Source organism: Pinus tabuliformis, chromosome 7, assembly GCF_031772625.1.
Source record: "Pinus tabuliformis cultivar Carrire ecotype Pingquan chromosome 7, CPIR1, whole genome shotgun sequence".
Lineage (NCBI taxonomy): Eukaryota > Viridiplantae > Streptophyta > Pinopsida > Pinales > Pinaceae > Pinus > Pinus tabuliformis.
This window is the reverse complement of record NC_142293.1, coordinates 1,655,491,225-1,655,511,963: the sequence shown is the minus strand read 5'-3', so window position 1 is coordinate 1,655,511,963 and position 20,739 is coordinate 1,655,491,225. Positions and strand designations below refer to the sequence as shown.

Below are 20,739 nucleotides of genomic sequence, written 5' to 3'. Positions count from 1 at the left end.
GCAATGATGGTTGACATTGCCAAGAGAATGCCTCATAAGGAGGTTGACTAGTTAGAGCGTTTGGAGATATATGTAATAGCATGAAACAATTATGTAGCAGGTATTTGTGGACTTCCTTCACCATTGTTGTAACCTTGTAAATTGTATCCCGCTAAGAGGTGCAACCCATCTTTGATTCCACCACCTACTGATAAACAATATGAATGCAACTCTAATGCAACAAGTTTACGAGATCCTTAAATTGTGGACAAATACATCAATCTCTACAAAAGAATGTAAACGCTTTCATGGATACATACACCATTTTGGAACAAATATTATGGTCTTGCAATATGGTAAGTAAGTGCTTCAAACGCTGAATAAGTAGAGCACGCAACATCATAGAATATCTTAGTTTTGGCGCCTCTAAGGAAGATGTTAAAAACTGATTAGACCAAAACATAATTTTATGTATTGGCCAATAAGTTATGTTGACATGCAATTTTGGATCCAAAAAGTATTCGCTAACAAAGCACTATGGAAGGTCACCTAAATTGCCCACTCACGGGGATTTAGCCCTATGTTATTGCCATTAATCTACCATTGAACCAAATCAAACAACCAATCCCACCAATAAAGCATGGAAACAAGAAACAAATTCTGCTCAAGATGGCATGTTTCTTGACTATGCATAAATCTCGAGGCTTGTCCCTATCGAATGCAACCATATACACCATTCCCATCAATAAAGCCTGGAAACAAGAAACAAATTCTGCTCAAGATGGCATGTTTCTTGACTATGCATAAATCTCGAGGCTTGTCCCTATCGAATGCAACCATAGACATTGGAAAGGTTGAATGACAAACTTTACCCTTCACAACAATATTATTCACCGAATATTAAGTAGGATTGTAGATATCACCCGAACATTTAGCAAACATGAAAACCAATGAACGCAAAGCATTAAGAAAGAAAAAAAAATCACATTTAGATATTTTGTGAAATTAACACATTTGACCTAGGATTGTAGATATCACCCGAGCATTTAGCAAACATGAAACCAATGAATGCAAAGCATTAAGAAAGGAAAAAAAAATCACATTTCGATACTTTGTGAAATTAACACAGTTGACCTCTGCTGAAATCAATAAACTTCTTCAATGTATCTTTTCCATAATTACATATTCCATATATGAATGCACTCCATGACTATGTACTATGTAGAACATATAAATACACACCAAATGTTATGGACTCCTTTTGGTTTTTATAATGCTTCTAATGATGTCCCTTTATAATTCATTTCCTAATATATTTAAAACATGTTATTATATTTTATTATATTTTATGTCACTAGCATAAAATTATTAAAACACAGTTGACCTCTTTTGAGATCAATAAACTTGTTCCATATATCTTTTCCATAATTACATATTCCATATGTGAATGCACTCCATAACTATGAATTATATAGACTATATAAATACACACCAAATATCATGAACTCCTTTTATTTTTTATAATATTTTGAATGATGTCCAATATTTCTAATATTTAAAACATCTTATTATATTTTACCATTAACATAAAATTATTAAAACAAATAAATATTTATTTTAAACCACAACATGACATAAAAAATCCATAATTTAATTTTTTTAATTTATGTATGAAAGGTTTTTTTAATGTATAATATTTTTTCCCAAATATATAAAGTTTTTAAATAAAAAATTGAGAATTTCTAAAATAATAAACAAATTCTCAAATAAAATAACTCTAATAAGAATATCTAAATAAATTTTATGATTACTAATATGTATTTGCTTCTTGAAAATCACATCAATCATAATAGGTAAATCTTTTGTCATTTTCATGTAACCACTATAAGCCTATGCGAATAATATTTATATTTATATAGATAATATGAATAATTAAACCAATGATAATTATATATTCTCTTTTACTTTTTTTTTTTAATATTAAAAATCTGTTGGAAATCTCCTCTTTTGGTGCAACAATAAAATAACAAATGACACACTGATTTTTCTCCGTAATGCTCTCACAGAGTGATTATTTTAAAAACAGGGCCCCACCTGGAAAGACTTTATAACACCCGCTGCAAATTTTCTACGAAATTACCTAACACTGATTAGTTTAAAAATGAGAGGATCCCATATTAAAGGGAAAATACAGCCAATATTACCAGAAAAACAAAAGCACTAGCGTGGATGATCGGATGGCCCACTTGAAAAGACTTCCCGACTTGGTGATCGTTATACCTACAGATTCCTTATGAACCCTTCGCTATATTAACAGATACGAGGGATCTACCAGCTCTCCAACCAACCCACCTCATTCTTTCTTCACCACCGATCTCGCCTTTGCTCTGTTCAGAGGTTTCAACAGTCTTGCCCGCCATGGCTCGCGTCCTCGCCATTGTTCTGAGCACTTTGTTTTTGCTGGCCGTATCTGTATCTGCTGCCAGGTCGTTTGAAGAAACGGGGTATATTGATATGGTCACTGACAAGATCCAGAACCTGGAGTCCAATTTCGTTAAAATCTTGGGAACCAATCCCAAGTCTCTACAGTTTGCGGAGTTCGCTGCCAGGTCTGTGATGTGATTTATTCAAATGGTTCTGATAGCTGAGATCTCATCTTATCTTATCTGTGTCTGATTGGGTTTTCTTGTTTGGTGTTAGAATCGCATTCATGGCCGCCTTGTAGCATGTACTGTTGCAATATGAATGGGAATAGATAGTTATGTATGGGGGTATTGAAGAGGTCGGTTAAAAATTGCATTCAGTGAAAGTTTGTAATGCTTTTCTTTCAAACTTGTGCAGATATGGCAAGAGGTACGATTCTGTCCATCAGCTTGTGCAGAGATTCAATGTTTTTGTGAAGAACGTGGAGCTGATCGAGTCAAGAAACAGAATGAAGCTTCCTTATACTTTGGCAATAAATGGTAATTTCGCCCTCTTTTACAATTGTTTGCATCTGTACTGAAAATCTGGATAATAGTCTTAAAATTGGCGACACTTAATCACATAGGCGTTGCTGAATCCCGTCGCAGTAGGATATTATTCATAGAAAAACGCAGAATGACTATGGGGGTTTTTAAAGCCCCGGTCGTTAGGAGAGTAGGGGCTTTACGTGGCGCTTAATCAATTGAAGCGTCAGGAGTAGTAGAAAAGAATATTTTTGGGCATTTCTCTCTTCCACTGGACAGGGAAGAGGGGCCTGTATATTCTCACAGCTGCCTATATGGACCAGCTGACACTTGGATAACTAATTTTGGTTGTATCTAAATGAATGGTTAATTCCTGCTTTCCTAAAACTCAGCTCAGCCCTTCCTTTTTCACGCGAGAGACAATCTGTGCCGGCCAGAAAACTAGGGCAGAAAGGGGGGAATTTTTTTGATCTGCATGCCTGAACCGGGGTTTGGGGTGAGGCGATTAATAAGCATGCATCCTGCCTGTAGAATTGAGATTGCAAGGCGGAGACACGCCCGAGGCCCTACGAATCGAACTAAACTTGGGTGTGAGCTTGCAAGGGTATATGCACCAGAACCCCCAAAGAGATTCAACCTTAGCTGTGTACTCTAAACCTAACTTGGATCTTTTGTTAGGCACTTAAGTTTCATTTAATAATCATACGGGGAATAGATATGTGAGCTTGCAAGGATCTAGTTAGAAGGTAATTGAACAAGCATCTATCCTCATGGGGGAGGCTGCCAACTCTAAACATAACTTGGATCTTTTGTTAACCACTTAAGTTTCATTTAATAATCATACGGGGAATAGATATGTAAGCTTGCAAGGATCTAGTTAGAAGGTGATTGAACAAGCATCTATCCTCATGGGGAAAGCTGCCAGGCTTTTTGGCTTTTTAAAACATCAAATAAATTGAGATTATTAAACATTCAATTTTTTTTTAATGCTGTAGTCTAATTTTTTTATATTTATTTTTGTTTATTCAATATTTTTGAAGTCCTAATTTGTTTTTTGTTCTTACGGCATATTATGGAGTATTTTAGTAGGGCGTAGTTTAATTTATAGAAGAAATGGTCTTTTTCATGATCATTTTTCTGATTAATTTTAATCAAAATTTGACAGATTTTTAAAAACTTGAGTTTAAATTGTTTAATCTGCATAATTCGAGTGTCCAAGTGCCTTGGGGTTTTTTAAGGTGCTGAATCCATTTATGCATTCAAAAATGTATTTTAAACAACAAAAAATCTTGAAATTGTATGGTCAGATTTTGATGAATTCTGGTGAAAAAAGCTATTTCAACTTTGACTATGCCTTTTAATAGTGCATCTATTCGTCATCTATTCAAAGTTTTATGGGTTAGTCTAATTCTTTCATATTTTAGGTTTTTGGGATATTTTTTTATGAATTTTTTCTAAAATTTTATAGAAATTTGTTGAAATGACAAATTTGAATTGTAAAATATGCATAATCCAAATGATTAAGAAGTTTTTAGAAAACCTAAATCTATTTATACATTAAAAAAACTATAAATACAATAAAAAATTATATCACTAAATTCTAATAAAAAATAAAACAGCTAAACTAAATTTATTTTCAATATAATGTTGAATTTTCAAAATCACAGACTCAACCAAATAAACCAAAACATAAAATAATTAAACTAAATCTATTTTTAATATAATTTAGAAAATCCAACAATATAGAATTAACTTCCAAATCCAGCAAAATTGACCCAGAAAAGATAATAAGAAAGGAATGGTTAACAAGAGGTTTATATGCTAACTCTGCCTACCCTGAATAGAGGACAGATCGACTCTAGCAGCCTAGTTTTAGCAACTATCATTTAGGATTTTCTTTTGAAAGAGACGGGATGAGTGGTAAAAGTTTTATAGACTGCCTTTGCCTGCCTTGAATGGAGGGCAGATTCACTGTACAAATCTAGTCTCAGCAACTCTAATTTAGGTATTTTCGAATCCGGCATCATTTCCTGTAATTGACTTGCAGTCTCTAACACTTGTTACACATATTTAACTGTTTACTTTTAACCTATTTTCAAAATTTTCACTGTTTATGAGATCATCAACTTGGTTGTGTGGTGTTATCAACCCAAAAAAAATATTTGTTATTTTTAATAAATTTAGAAATTTATTATTTTTTTATTGTAATAAATTTTAAGATACAATTGGCTTTTTAATTAGATTCTAAATTTTGTATTTTTAAATAAATTTAGAATTTTTTATTTTTTAATATACAATTGGCTTTTTAATTAAATTCTAATTTTTGTTTTTTTAAAGTCTTTTTTAAAGACGAGAAGTCTGTAAAAAAATTTAGTAACATTGTCAGCCATTCATGGCTCCATGAATTATAAACGTGGTTGGGTGCTAATGATTCAGGATTTTAAATGTCTTAGGTGTTAATTATTGAGGGTATATTAATTAGGATTTGTTTAAGTCGGTGATGATTTCATTTGAACTATAAACGTGGTTGGGTGCTAATGATTCAGGATTTTAAATGTGGTAGGTGTTAATTATTGAGGGTATATTAATTAGGATTTGTTTAAGAGGTGAAGATTTCATTTGGATGATAATTTTTTTATTGGAATTTAGTGATTTAAAAAAAAAATTGAAATTGAGAGTGTTTGAATTGTTTTTTTTTTAATGGTGAAAATAGATTCAGCAGCCTCAACCGCTAGAACACCTAAAATTTTAAAACTTAAGAGCTGTAACCTAGATTTCTAAATATTTCCTTAAAGCTCTTGCTGAAAAAATCACTCTCTTTTCCAAGCGACATCCTCACCTATTTAGACTAGGGTCCAAGTTTCTTTTTCTTTAATATGTATCCTTGAATTATGGGTGTTGTATTTGTTGTTAAAGACATTCCATATGGTTAAGGGGATTATATATAATTAGGCGTAGTCTTACTAATAGAGAAAATGACTTCTTTTTTTCACATTTTTTCTGGTTAATTTTAACCAAAATTTTGTAGGGATTTTTAAAAGTTTGAATTTAAGTTGTTTAATCTGTAGAATTCGAGTGCCTGGGAGTTTTTCAAGATGCTGAATCCATTTATGCATTAAAAAATACATTTTAAAAAACAAAAAATCACATTATTTTTTGAACTTATTTTACCTGTGAAAAAATCTATTTTTTCTATAAATTAGACTCTGCCATTAAATTATTGTGATAAGCTATATATTTTTAATCAAAATAATATAAAATCTGTATGTTGTATTGGGTTTTAATTGTTTATTTATATTTTTATGAAAATTAAATTTAATATGAGATTGTTTTTACCATACAATTATAATTAAAGAAATTTAAAAATCTATACTTAATATTAAATATTATTAAATTTTAGTTTAATTCTAAAATAGTTAATTATATTTCTTAAAAATATTATATTTTTAAAACTTTCATATTATAATTTTTTTAAAAATATTTAAAATAAATTAATTTTATTTTATAAATTTAAACAAATCTTTCTTAAAAACCAATAAATATTGGATAAGTAAAACCAATAAATATTGGATAAGTAAAGTTTTTCCAATCTACACCCATAAAGGACATTTTAAAACAAACAAATTTTTGAATTTCGAAGAAATTTGATAATACAATAAATAAATAACATAGTGAAATAAAATAATATTAATTGTTTTTATTGAGATTTTTTGAAAGTGTTTTTGACTGGTTTTTTGGTTTAAAATATTGTAGGAATTTATTGAAATCACAAGCTTGATGAGTAACCCCTGCACAATCGAAGTACCTTAACCCCTGCACAATCGAAGTACCTTAAAGGTTTTATAGGTTGCTGAATCCATACATACAGTCAAAAGACCAGTTTAAATAACACAAATCAAGATTTCACTTCAAAATTCTCTGCCAGATTCCAATACCAGAAAATCCAAAAAAACACATTTAAAAAAATTCTAAAATAATATTTTTTTAAATTTAATAATTCCAAAAATAAATAAGACAGAGAAATAAAATAATATTATTTTCCTTATAGCTTCATCGGCATCGGTAAGCTTTTATTTTTTTGCTTAAATTAATTTTTTTGAAAATAAGAAATACTTTATCTTTTGAACTTGGGATTTTATATATTAATCTAATATTTAATTAAATCACAATTTTAAAATAAATTTATTTTTAAATAAAAATATATAATTTTTAAATATATAATTTTATTATTTATATAACTTATTGAGGATGAGTTTATTAGCATTTTTTTTTTTAAATAAAGAAATAATGGAAGGAAAATCATTATTGTTATTATAGGTTTTAGGCTGAATTTTAATAGCAATGGTTTTTTTTATATAGGGTAGTAATTCTTGTATTCATGTTTTTGTGATCCATAATGAATTAAGTAAAGTATTTCGGTAAAAATCACATATGAGAAATTTTTAGCCTATCTTTTTGAACCAACAAATTTTAATTCATCATCAAGACCAGATAAAAAGCATTTATAAAAACATAATTTCACATAACGGTTGTATTTCAATTTATTAATCGATGTCTTACACTCTTAGCCATCTTACAAGGAATAAATGAAAAATCAAACCTCAAGGAATTCACCTCACCAGCCGTTTGAATTTCTGGTCTTTGGGTTTTCTACACCTTGGTCTTATGATATATCCATATTATGAAGCTTTCCTTGCTATCTAATGCGTCGAACCTTTCCTGGGTCCTCTTTGAAACCTCTCTGGATGAATTTTGAATTTAGTGCACGAAGCAACTTAGAAGAAAATGACTCATACGTTTTCAACACACTGACACCTCTCTGGATGAATTTTGAATTTAGTGCACGAAGCAACTTAGAAGAAAATGACTCATACGTTTTCAACACACTGACAGTACCATGAAATTGAAACTGCTAACAACACCCGTCAAAGGTATTTGCAGTAAGAAGTCACACTGCTAATACATTCTTTGCAGCACAGAACTGAACTGCCGTACTGAACAGAGCTTAAAATTTCCCCAAAAAATAGAGCATTTTATGTGTTGAACAGGATTGATTACCAGCAAACAGGACAGACCTTTCTGCAAACACAGATTATGCCAGAGAAACCAGTAAAACTGTGTAAATCAGAAGTTTAGCAAGAAGATTCATCGCAAGGAAAGGCATATTTCAGAAAACAAAAAGAACGTTGCTTTAAAGTTAATTCAACTAGAGAACAATATACAGAATTTTGGTTACAGACATAAACAGTCGTCTTGCACAGGGAGCTGGTAGCAAGGATGTCATATTCAGTTGTTGACTGTGTCTTGTTGTGACAGCATCCTTCACGGGTTTGTAACTGCTGGACTGTTACATGTTACACGTTACACCCACGTGGTTTCATCTTTCTTTTAATACGAATCTTTGTTTTAGTTTTTATATGTTGGTGGTATTTTTGAGTGGAAGTGTCTAGCTGAAACTGAAACGCTGGACAAATATCTTCACCAACTCACAGTATTAACAATATCCAGAAATACACCACCCTATATGATTATGGACGGTGGAAGCATATATTTATTAACTTATTACTGATCCGACCTCCATTTTAGTTATAGATGGTCTCCATCAACACTTCCATAGGTGTCACTGACTATGAGATTGTGCTTTACTAGTTCTGTCTTGAACTGTTCTGATTTTTTTTTAAGGGAATGTTAGACGTCTGCTAGCAATTTCTCTAGTTCTTCATTCACGTCTTCCGAGCCGTCAACTTCAGTTGCTCTTTCTGCTTTTCCTTGTATGGTGCAGGTTGTGCCATCATAAGTTTTCTATTTGCACAGTTCTTTGCAAGGAGCTTCAGATGCAATGCCCAACATTCTTAGTCAGTGTGGTGATTCTTGTTACAATTATTGCAATGTTTAAAAGTCTTTTCTTCATCTGCATCATGCTTTCCCTGTGGCATATGAAGGGACTTTTTCTACTCCTTGGATGTCTGCATATTCTTCCCTTTCATCTCCACACGCAGGGCTTCGTGCAAACTTCATCTAGGCACCGAACATGAAATAACTCAAGTTCTTGTTCAATGTAGAGAGATGCTATCCTTCTAAATACTTAAGCACGACGGGAAACTTCCTCGAAAACTTCTAGCAAGGTAGAATATTTGTGAAACTCGATAGTGTCTTCATTCACTTCCTGCCCTAATTTCCGTCATAGGTGCTGCCAATTAACTTGAAGTTGCCTTCAATACACACTGGGTAGAACATTTTGCTTAACACTGTTTTGAAATCTTCTCAATCTACTACTGACCTTTGTCTTGCCTTAGTTGGTGCTCACAAAATTTTTCTCACCAGAGCAAGCCTCGATCATTTATCTGTAGTCAGGAAAATGGATTTTCTGATTGTTTGAAGGCCTCGGCAAGTGAAATATACTTCTATCTGCCTTAATCAGTCATCCAATCTCTCGGCATCAATAGCACGGTCAAAGGGTAAGATATCAATCTTAGCTTCTACCTTAAAATAACTAGAAAGGGGATTACGTACATTCTCTTCTTCAGTAAAGGGTTCTCCTTCTTCATGCTTTGGCTCTTTCCCTGCAGCCATACCTTTCTTCTGAAAGGTCCACCATGGGACATTGTTTCCTGTAGGGACTCAATGTTTGTCTTCATGTTGGAGGATCTTTCTTCAAAGTCATAGTCCATTCTCCTCGACCGGCTTCATTCTATACCCATATACACCTCCTCTCCACTGGCTTAGTGCTAACTTATTGTCAATACTATCCACATGCTTAATCTGGTACTTTCTGTGGGATATGGGTCTCTGATTCGGGCTTACACTTCTAGGACGCAAATGCTCCGATCCCCAAACTGATCCGTTTCTTGACACCTTTCAATACAGTGACTGTACCATGGAATTCATACTGCTAACCACACCTGCCAATGGAATTTTCAAATAGGAAGGTACACTAGTAGAGTGTTTGCAACAAAGCACGGAACTGCCCTACTCAACAGAGAGTTAAAAAGATTCTAAAGAACGGAGCATTTTTTTGTGTTGAACAGTAGAAAACAGGGCAGACTCTTTCCATAAACACCGATCCATCACAAGGAAACTATATTTTAGAAAACAGAAAGTGCTTTATTCATCTGGAGAACAATTTACATAGTTTTTAGGTACAGAGAAATACAGTCGTATTGCAAAGTTGCACCCTAGTGTTGGAAGCAAGGATTTCATATTATGTTCTGGACTGCGTCATGTTGTCACAGCAGCCTTTGCTTCCTTTTCCCTATTTCTGTCCCTCTTTGCTCCCCTTTCGCTGCTGGAGAAAATGACAGGTTAATACATTGAGAATGACGACTCAAGGGCTCGACAGTTACGTTCACGTGGTTTCATCTTTTCTTTTAATAACTAATTCATTATTTATTTTTAGATCCCAATACAGATCAATAATAGTGCCATGTGTTTTGTTTCATCGATAGTGGAATTCTATCGTAAAACTACCCATATCAGATATTCCTGCTAACCACATTCCACAATCTGGTCAGAAATGGAAAAACCCATACACCATGGCCAGCAGACCAGGAAATATATACAAAGAGTGCTAGGATATATATAAGTAGAATATCAGTCCACTCGAGTGCTAGGATACCATGATATTATTTCCAAGCTGGCCCCAACATTTAGTAGATGTAAGTGGGGGAAGTACTAAAATCTGTGAACCTATTTCAGCCAAAGATGGAATGAAATGAGTTGAACACGCTTGATAGAAGTAACAAAAGACAACCAAAGCAAGAATACTGAGTAGGTCATTAGAAAAGACACTACAAAAATCAGGGAACCTCATAAAAACATATTGTGGAACAACATATGATTTGACAAAGCAAGAATACTGAGTAGGTCATTAGAAAAGACACTACAGAAATCAGGGAACCTCATAAAAAGATATTATGGAACAACATATGATTTTACAATGCACTCGTGTCATGATGTTTGTTTCTTGGGTTCATCAGGGTATACCTTGAAGGCTTGATCATACTAAAACTGAAATGAAGTTGGAACTGATAAAGTATATTGAACAATCTTGTGCAGAGTTTGCTGACATAACATGGGAGGAATTCCATGGACAATATTTGGGTGCTTCACAGAACTGTTCGGCTACCAACAGTAACCATAAGTTGACGTATGCCCAGCTTCCTGCGGAGGTAATACAATGATCCTCTTGATGATACTGAATAAACTCATTGCAAGTAATGAAAGTTTTCAAAGCCTTTTTATGTGTATATCTCAGTCTTACTGACTTTGTCTAGACATATAAAAGTATACATTCTGTTTGGAGACTTTTATAGTGGATATAATCTATAGAGTGGTCTCGTCTTCCATGAATTTCGTGCCTATTTTTAGGCAACCTATTTCTTTCAGAGATAATTTCACCATATGGGCAACCTATCTCTTTAGGAAATATTTCACTCTATGGGGCAATCATATAGGTACACAAGGGAATGTTAAAGACATTGTAAATATAAAATATCATATTTTTTTGCACCAGAAGGTCGTGCCAAGATAAACCCTTTCAACTGTGTATTAGATGATTGGATTAATCTTCTCTCTTCCTTCTTTGGCGATTGTAATGTGAGGAATCGTAAGAATGTTCAAGTGTTTTTTTAATATTTTAAAATATGTTGTTGCTTGATTGGACTGCTGCGCTAACAGAAAGACTGGAGACAAGAAGGCATTGTGAGTCCTGTAAAAAACCAAGCCCATTGTGGTTCCTGCTGGACATTCAGGTAGATGCTCAACTCTATTTTAATCCTTTTTATAAATGAAGTTAATGATTCAGAAACAGCTAAATTTTATGATCCACTGAGAATTCTGGTAGACCAAAATCAAGATGACAACTTGATTGAATATTGCAGCACTACTGGAGCACTAGAGGCTGCCTATACTCAGGCTACAGGAAAGACTGTTATCCTGTCTGAACAGCAGCTGGTTGACTGTGCTGGAGCATTTAACAACTTTGGTTGCAGTGGTGGACTGCCATCCCAAGCATTTGAGTATATCAAGTACAACGGAGGGCTTGACACTGAGGAAGCCTATCCTTACCTGGCTAAAGATGGTGTTTGTAAATATGATGTAAACAATGTCGGTGTAAAGGTTGCTGATAGTGTCAACATCAGTTTGGTAACTTCTGTCACCCTCATCAGATTTGCCTTCATTGCTGAGAATGTAGCTTTGCTTTATATTTTGTTCGACTATTTGTTGATATATGCAACTATTTCAATTAATACAATGGTGAAGTAAATGAATTTTATGCTGGACAAATGATGTACAGGGGGCAGAAGATGAGCTCAAAGCTGCTGTGGGTCTAGTTCGCCCTGTCAGTGTGGCATTCCAAGTTAATCAGGAATTTCGATTTTACAAGGAAGGAGTCTTTACAAGCACAACTTGTGGTCAAGGCCCAATGGTACGGGGAAATTCATCACTAATGATTAAAAATATTTTTTTTATTCAAAAGAACATTCTATACAAAAATATAGTTCTAGATTCAAATCTAGAGAAATCTGAATTCGCTGATTGTCCATTGCTTTATTTTTACTGAAACATCCAAAGTATAGCAAACTAGGCAAAGGATGGTCAGTTTTACCAGGCTAGTTATATTTATAATCATCGTTGCGAAATCCTCGATCTAAATAAAGGATGTCCCATTGTGGACTGTCTCCTGTCTAAAACATCCCAACTTTATGCCTCGTGAGGCTTTCAGGAAATGTTTGTGAGGCCACTGTCTGTGAAAGAATTAAAGTGGGTGTGAACATTATTTGCAGGATGTCAACCATGCTGTTTTGGCCGTTGGGTATGGTGTTAGTGAGGAGGGGACTCCACACTGGATCATCAAGAATTCCTGGGGAAAGAGCTGGGGTGTTGATGGATACTTCAAGATGGAGTTAGGGAAGAATATGTGTGGTGAGTTATTTTATGTTCTTTTTGTTTATATATTGTATTCTTTTGCTCATGAATCTGCATCTTAGAGGCTTTTCATGCGAGGCTTTGCACACGAAAAGGAAATGTGATAACAATATTTTGGATTGTGTTTCTGCAGGTGTTGCAACTTGTGCTTCGTACCCTATTGTTTCTTAGAGCCTCACGTAGTAAATATGTACTATTCAAGGTTTGAGAGCTTCGTCAATTAGGATGTACAAAAACAAGATGGACACGATGTAATGCAGAACAGGTGCATTATATAAGTAATGTATGGAAGTTTCAGTCGTTTAGAGCCATGAGTGCTTTTGTAATTTTTATACCAAGACTGTTTAGTTGCTAGTAATCATATGATTAAGTTTGATACTATTGGATGTTGCCTTGTGTATTTGTGTATGTTGATGACAATACAAAGAGTACATGTATTGGATTGGAACACTGTATTTTAATTAAATTTAAGATATTCTAAGTGATGGAGGACTAGCTGTCAATCAGTCTGTTATGAACCATGCACTTTAGAAATGATAAGAAGTCAAGGAATACAATCCAATTCGAGGGTGGACCTTCTTTTACAATGAATACAATACAATACTAGACATGATGATTCCAATAGTAGGTCTCCTTGGTGTCTGTGTAGGAGACAAAGTGTGTAATTGTAATGAATGAGTACAATAAAAAGTTCTAGCCTACATAACAATATTAATAAGAGGGTTTTAAGGTTAACATGGGGTCTTCACATAGCCATTTATTCTGTTTCTATAGACATGATACCACAGGTGCATGAAACATTTTATGCTTCATGGCAGAAAAATTTGGTGTTACTGAAACATTTTATGATATATGGCAGAAAAAATAGGTGTTAAGTTATTTTTCTATTAGCTTGTCACAGTTTGAATATTTATATTTGTATTCCATTCTTTAGAACATCTGTATATTGGATTCTTTTATTGATTGATAGATTTGTTATTATAAAACTAAATTGGAAGGAAAGCTATAGATTCTGAGCTTTAATTGTAAAAAATAATGATCACCTGAGGTTTAAAGCATTTTAATTTATGAGGATCTTTATTGGCTGTGAAAAGATTCAATCTTTTATTTAAAATTACTAAATATATTAGTTAGAAAATTTGATAATTACATTGTTAATCCTTTTGTCTTAAGAACAGCAGAGTAATATTTTCAAAACATACCTGAGTATAGTAACAGTTTCTTCATGAAAATAATCTTCATAATGTATACATATGGACAAGCATGCACATCTGAAATAGTTACACTAAAAATGACAAGTCTTATGTTTAATTGTGTGCATGTTGAGTGTCCACGATTATGAGCCTTCCATGTTGGGTTGTTGTTTAAGCCTAATGTTTAAACAATCGTTGTACTTTTTAAATACTAATTTATTTCCATAGGAAAACACTCGCAAGCACAAGCATAAAGAGAAACATGTTGTTGGGAAGTCTTGACCCCTGGTGGAGCATGAACAGCGCCCTGCTTTCACAAAATAATCATCATTTTGATTAAATGAACAACATATCCCAAACAATAAATTGAAAATCAGTTTTAGAAGAAGGTACCAATATTGCTCAAGCTCAGATGTTTCATGCAACTTTGTCTGCCGAATATCTATAAGTTGTCCTCTGCATATGTCACAATATTATTACTTGAATGGTGTATTCTCCTTTAGAACCAAGGAACTATTGCTTCAGATATCAACTTTGTTATTAAAACCATTTTAAATATATGCTTATATATAGTATATACATCCCAGATTCCTTGTGGCAGGGCAATCTACAAAAGATGTTTCAAATTTCAATCTATCGACAGTCCCACAGCAGGCACACATTGGCAAGTATCCCACTTTCATAAAGCCTACCTTTCACTGCCTGACCTTGATGGACAATTCATGAATTGATTGAAATCTGTACAGTATATCCTTGCAACCATCTCTAGAGTTGGGTTATCTTGCCATAATTTGCTTCAATTCCTCAATGGGAAGGCTTGTTTCAGATCCCGTAGGTTTCTTTCCAGTATGCTGCTTTGGAACCAAAGAACTATTGCTTTAGATCTTGACTTTGTTATTAAAACCGTTTGAAATGTATGCGTATATATACATCCCAAATTCCTTGTAGAAGGGCAATCTACAAAAGACATTTCAATCTATCAATTGTCCCATAGCAGACACATATTGGCATGTATCCCACTTTCATAAAACCTACCCTACACTGCCTGACCTTGATGGACAATTCATGAATTGGTGTGAAAGAGATTTCATTTCCTCTAGAATATATCCTTGCAACCATCTCGAGTTTTCGATTATCTTGCTATACAATTTAACTTCAATTCCTCAATGGGAAGGCTCGTTTCAGGTTCCATATGGATCTGTCCAGTAGGAACTAGGCTGGTGATATATTATTAAAAAAATTCATGGGAAATCTAGTGGAATTGCACTATGTTCACAATTAAGAGAATTTGATTGAAGTTTCCCACTTCTTGAATTAGGGATTAGGGAACTTGTGCTTAGGTATGTGCAAGAGAATTCATTTCCTCTAGAATATATTCTTGCAATAATTCAAGGTTGGGATTATCTTGATATACAATTTAGCTTCAATATCTTAATGGAAATGCTTGTTGCAGATCCCTTATGGATCTGTCCGGTAGGAACTTGGCTATTGATATATTTATTCACATAAATTTCAAGGGAATTCCAATGGAGTTGCACTATTTTAATATTTGCAATAATTTATTTGAAGTTTGTTGAAACTTCCCAATACATTTCCATGTGTTTCCTCAATGGTTTTCTTAATAGCCCTAAGGATTTTGGACACTTAATAAGTGAGGACCATAGAGGTAAGGCCTGGCTTCTTTTAGGGCACATAGAGATGATTTAAATGGCTTTTACCATTCTCATCATTTCACAGGAGAGGTGATTTGGACAGTAGCCTGGGCCATTGGCACTACGATAAATGAAATCGGGAGTGAGCTAACTGGAACAGTCCAAAATTTGTATCTGACCAGCAGAAACTTCCCTAGCCGTGGTGAAAATGCCTGTATTAACATAAAGTTATGTTTGAGACATTTGCTTCACGACTCAAAATAAAAATAGACAAACGTGAATTTCTCCTGAACACTTTCATTTGAATTGTGTAAAAGTGCTTGACCACCTTATTGTTGTAGGCATGTAACGTTCTTTTTCAAGATAAGCTAGTTCTTGCAATATACCGTTTTCTTTTGTTTTACAAAAACTTAAGTAGTCTTGGCCTTATTCTACACGTTTGAATTAATGTTTCAATTTTTGCACATTTATGAGGATAGCTCCCTTTCTATGCATAATGAATCTCACCATTAAGGTTGCAGAGATCTTAATTCCAAAGTAATTTCCAGGTAAGCATCAAGTACAAATCGTTCAAGCCTATTCTGGTTGTCTTCACATATCTATTCTTTCTTGAGAATATATAGCAGATAGATGAAGCGACCTATGCTACATATCATATTTGTTTTACCAATACAATAGAACGTTAGTGGCTATTGACTATTTACTGTAGAAATTTCCATATTGATACAATAAAAGGTTGGTTGACTTGTCCAAGGTGCTCCTCCTTGTTCAAAGTACTACGGTCCAAGATAGGTCACCTCTTGGTGCATCCTCTCATAAGAGAAAGTCACCTACCTTGGGAGGGATCCAACAACGGTTCACTTGTGAAGGAGGACTTGAGACCGCCAAAGTGAATGGTCATTCATGAAAAAATCTCCTTGCCAACGAATGAAAGGCTTATTGGCTTCCCAAGGTTTCCACATACATTGTGAACCTTCAATTTTAAAATGGGGTCACATATGGTGTATGTGATGATCAAGTAAATCCATTTCATACAAAGTGCTAAGGATTGCATATGCACCTTAATGATTCTCAAACCTCCTTGGTTATTTGGTTGATGACAAAGGTTTCGTTTTTCACAATGAAACTGATTTTCCCCTCAAAGTTCACTCAAATCAAGGATTTATCTTTCTTTGATTTTAATGTACAATGCTAAATAGGTGGAATAATAAACTTGGGTGATTGCTAGTACCTTGGGGTATATATGGTAATAGGTTGGTATGCAGAGAGTTTTGGTAATCCATTTAGCCACATGTTGTTCTACTCTTTGCACTACAAACTACTATAGTTCTTTAAGAGAGGCTTCAAAAGCAGAAGGAATATCTCAAAACGTGAAGGTCTTACCCCGCTAGATCCAAACTCAAGTAATGTTCCCTCACTATCTAGTGAGTAGGTCACAATTTATTGGTGGTGTTTCTTTTAGCTAAAACGTGGAACTGAAGGCAGGCTAGAAAGTATCTAGAAGCATTCAATGGTATTCACATATGAGACTTCATCTTCTTTAATAGTGAAGAAGTCATCAATGAAATCCCATTAATCAATTGCAAATCTTTTTGTCTAGGTTCAAGAATTTTGTAGATGGCCTCCTTCTAGCTTTTCACTATAAGAGACAACCTAAGGCTTTTGCTTCTATGACATGGTTTGCTAGGTATAGAGGGAAACCTTGTTTGATTGAACGATCTATCATTGGACCCCTCCTAAGCTAGGTGACCTCTTGGTGCAACCTCAATCAAGAGGAGGCTGACTAGCTTGGGAGGGTACCTATAGTGCTTGTTATGGGATTTACGATTGCAGACAAAAGTATCTCCCCTAGGTCGGTGGCTAACCTAGAACAATAGAGAGACAAGGAACACAATGCTTTTCCTTAAAGTAAATAGATGACGGAGTGAGGCCTACTTAGAATCTTTCGCACACTTCACTCCTTTAGCTTGGAAGCTCCAATTCCAACTCTGAATGCCAAAATTAGAACTTTCACAGTTAGATAACACAAGCGAAGAAACTATGAGATCTATGCAATATCATCTAAGTACTTATTCAATAGATCAACACGGTATTGAAATAAGTGAAATAACAATATCACATATAGGAAAACAATGAATTCTTTACATTAATATAAATGGAATGAGATTACAACCATAAGTAGCAGCTGATCTTGTAGAAGAGCTCCTCCAAGTTGTTGACTCGTCATTTCCTTGTCACAATATGCACCTCCAATCACCTTAAATGCATGAGATGATGACCACTCACTACAACAGCATAAGGGCAAAATTACTCTCTAGAAGCCAACCCCCAACCACATAGAAGGTTGGGAATATTTAGAGAAGTAGGGTAAGTTGGGTGTTCTTATCCAATTACCAATCTAAGGTAAGAGATCCACCTTTGATGGAGGGATAAGATCAAAGGATAAGTGGTGAAAACTCCAAAGTAGAGAAGGACATGATCCGAATGTTTTATCCAAGGTAAGTAGTTGAAACAACTTCTGGAAACTCCTAGAAGAGGAAGCTTCCGAAATCCTGATCATTCTCCCAGATGTAACACCTTCCTCCCACATCTACCCAAGTAACCGGCCTGCCAGGGTAAACATGCGACGAGAGACCACTATGATATTATTTGACCTCCTAAGTCATGTTAAGGAAGCGGAACTGATGGAAACACACCATACAAACATTCAACATCAGCTTTAGGACTTTCAAGAACCAACCCAACACTTTAGACAACTTGCCCATGGGTCCCACTGAACTTTTGGACAACTTAAGCATCAGTGGCTCTCATGCTATAGGCATGACAAAGTTCAGAAAGCCAAAGTTTCTCTCACAAGGTTGCCTGCTAGTGTCCAGAGACTCATTTGTTGGACACGCATTGTCATTGATGTCAATATGGCAATATTCAAGGAGTAGACAGAGCCACCAGAGGAGCAGATGGAGACGAGAGGAGCAGACAGAGAAGAGAAAGCACAAAAGGAAGATAAAAATGAAGATGCAACCCTCAACCAAATCATGATCAGGTCATCATGCCTTAGCTATCCAGAGTTGGGTGATTTTGATTCGCCTGTGTGCATGTATCCACGCTGCAACATGTTGTGTATATAGGCCACAGGAGATCGTGGTTGTTGCATATAAATAGTGGATCCATAGGTTTCCCAACAATGACTCCACGGGGCGCAGAATGCTGGTTGGGTAGATAATAAAAAGGGAAAGAATTAGCACCACACAGAGCCAAAGAAGAGGAGCACACAGAGCCATCGGAGCCATGGAGGAAGCAGACAGAGTTATCAGGAGCTATCGGAGGAGCAGTGGACGCGTTTAACAGAAAACAAACATGAGCTGTCAGATTTCCAGCGAAAAGATTCGACGGCTACCGGACGATAAAGATGCACGCAGGTTAACGAGAGGGATGCGGGCCGTCGGATCAAGGCGCGGTGGATACAACGGTGATCGGGAGCGGAAGTCGCGCAGAGGTTAACGGCCGGGGGACAGGCGGTTTCGTGGGCGGGCGGTATTCCCTGCACCGCCTACGGAGCAACGGCGGTATTCGTATATGACTGCGCGATCCAGTTGTTTCGCGACACATGGCGGACAAAAACCACCGCCCCCGCGGGTTAACGCGCGCGCAAGTCACGCGATCAGGGCTTGCGACTACCGTTAGATTTCGCGATGGACGCGATCAACGGTGGGAAAGAGAACGACGTTTAATGCGCGTGAAGAAAGCAATAGAGACCGTCGGATCGCGATGCGATGATCGAACGGTGCGGGTTCAATCGCACGGGTTTCCGTTTGATGTGACAGGAGAACGGTGGAGTAGTTTAACGTTGTCAGATCGCCTAATGAATGATCGGACAACAGGTTTAACTTCACGTTTTTTTTCACTGATCTGACGTGGCATGTGGGACCTCTATATGGCTATAGCCTCATTTATATGGTTTCCGTGAAGTAATAAGTCTGTGAATAATGATTGGAAAAATGAACGCTGTTACGGTGTAACGTGTAACAATGATTTCTCTGAGTTTTTTCCCTTTGGACTTCTCTTATGAATTTACGTATCCATGGAGTATCAGTGAACTCAAACAGCTCAGAGGAAGCCACAACGACTGTGGAGGGAAACCGAAGGATCAAGCGAGGCAGAGGAATCTACAGCGACCAAGGAGGAAACCAAAAAGGCGGTGGAAAGTGGAAACGATCAGTCAGAGGTGCCTGAAACACATAAAAACAGAAACACAAGGTGAAGTAACGTGAAGGTATGCATAATCTGTAAGAGAGGAAGCCGAAGAATAGGCAAGAGGCAGGAGAGACCAGAGAAGCAGGAGAACCGGAGAAAGGCAGAAGCTCAGCAGGGTTGGGTGCAAAAAACTGCAGCAAAACAGTTGATACTAAGATTGGGTTGGAGCCCAAGAGGTTGGAGCCTCAGAATTGAACAGGACTAAAGTCATTAGGGGTAGGTGCTCCTAAGTGCAGAACCACTGCTAAATAGAGTTGGTGCTCTGGAGGTTGGAGCCTCACTGAAGTCCAAGTTGGAGCTTGACAACTATTCACAATCAGATATATACTTATATTGTATTTATTTCATTATACTGTCTTGAGTTTTAATAAAAGAATTTATTTCAGCTGCTGGTTTTTGTGTTCTGTGTATACATATACATATCTATATATGCTTTGACAATCACTAGAATAAAAAAAAATAAGAAATACTGATTCACCTCCCTCTTAGTATTTCCAACAATTGGTATCAGAGCTGGCTTCTTCATACTAGCCTAACAGCTTGAAGAAGGATCCACAACCATGATGAGAAATCATGAAGCATAAGGAAGACCTCCTTTGTTCGATGGCACTAACTTTGGTTTCTGGAAGAAAAGAATGACCTACTACTTAATGTCCCTTGGACCTAAAGTCTGGCATTTTGTTCAAAATGAATACAAAACTACTTCCACTCTTCCAACAGACCAAGACGAGAGGAAAGCTTACATCGCAAATGCAAAGCCCATGAACTCCATCACTAGTGGAATCA

At 35.5% G+C, this 20,739-nt stretch overlaps 1 protein-coding gene across 1 annotated transcript; it reads left to right on the top strand.

The window, feature by feature from the left end:
- Positions 1-2,304: 2,304 nt before the first annotated feature.
- LOC149254807 (thiol protease aleurain-like) lies at positions 2,305-13,402 on the top strand. The gene is made up of 8 exons (XM_089460228.1): positions 2,305-2,588; positions 2,821-2,942; positions 10,983-11,095; positions 11,604-11,677; positions 11,807-12,071; positions 12,223-12,354; positions 12,713-12,851; positions 12,988-13,402. The coding sequence occupies exons 1-8, from the start codon at positions 2,398-2,400 to the stop codon at positions 13,023-13,025; spliced, it is 1,074 nt and encodes a 357-aa protein (XP_089316354.1). The 5' UTR covers positions 2,305-2,397; the 3' UTR covers positions 13,026-13,402.
- The last annotated feature ends 7,337 nt before the right edge of the window (positions 13,403-20,739 follow it).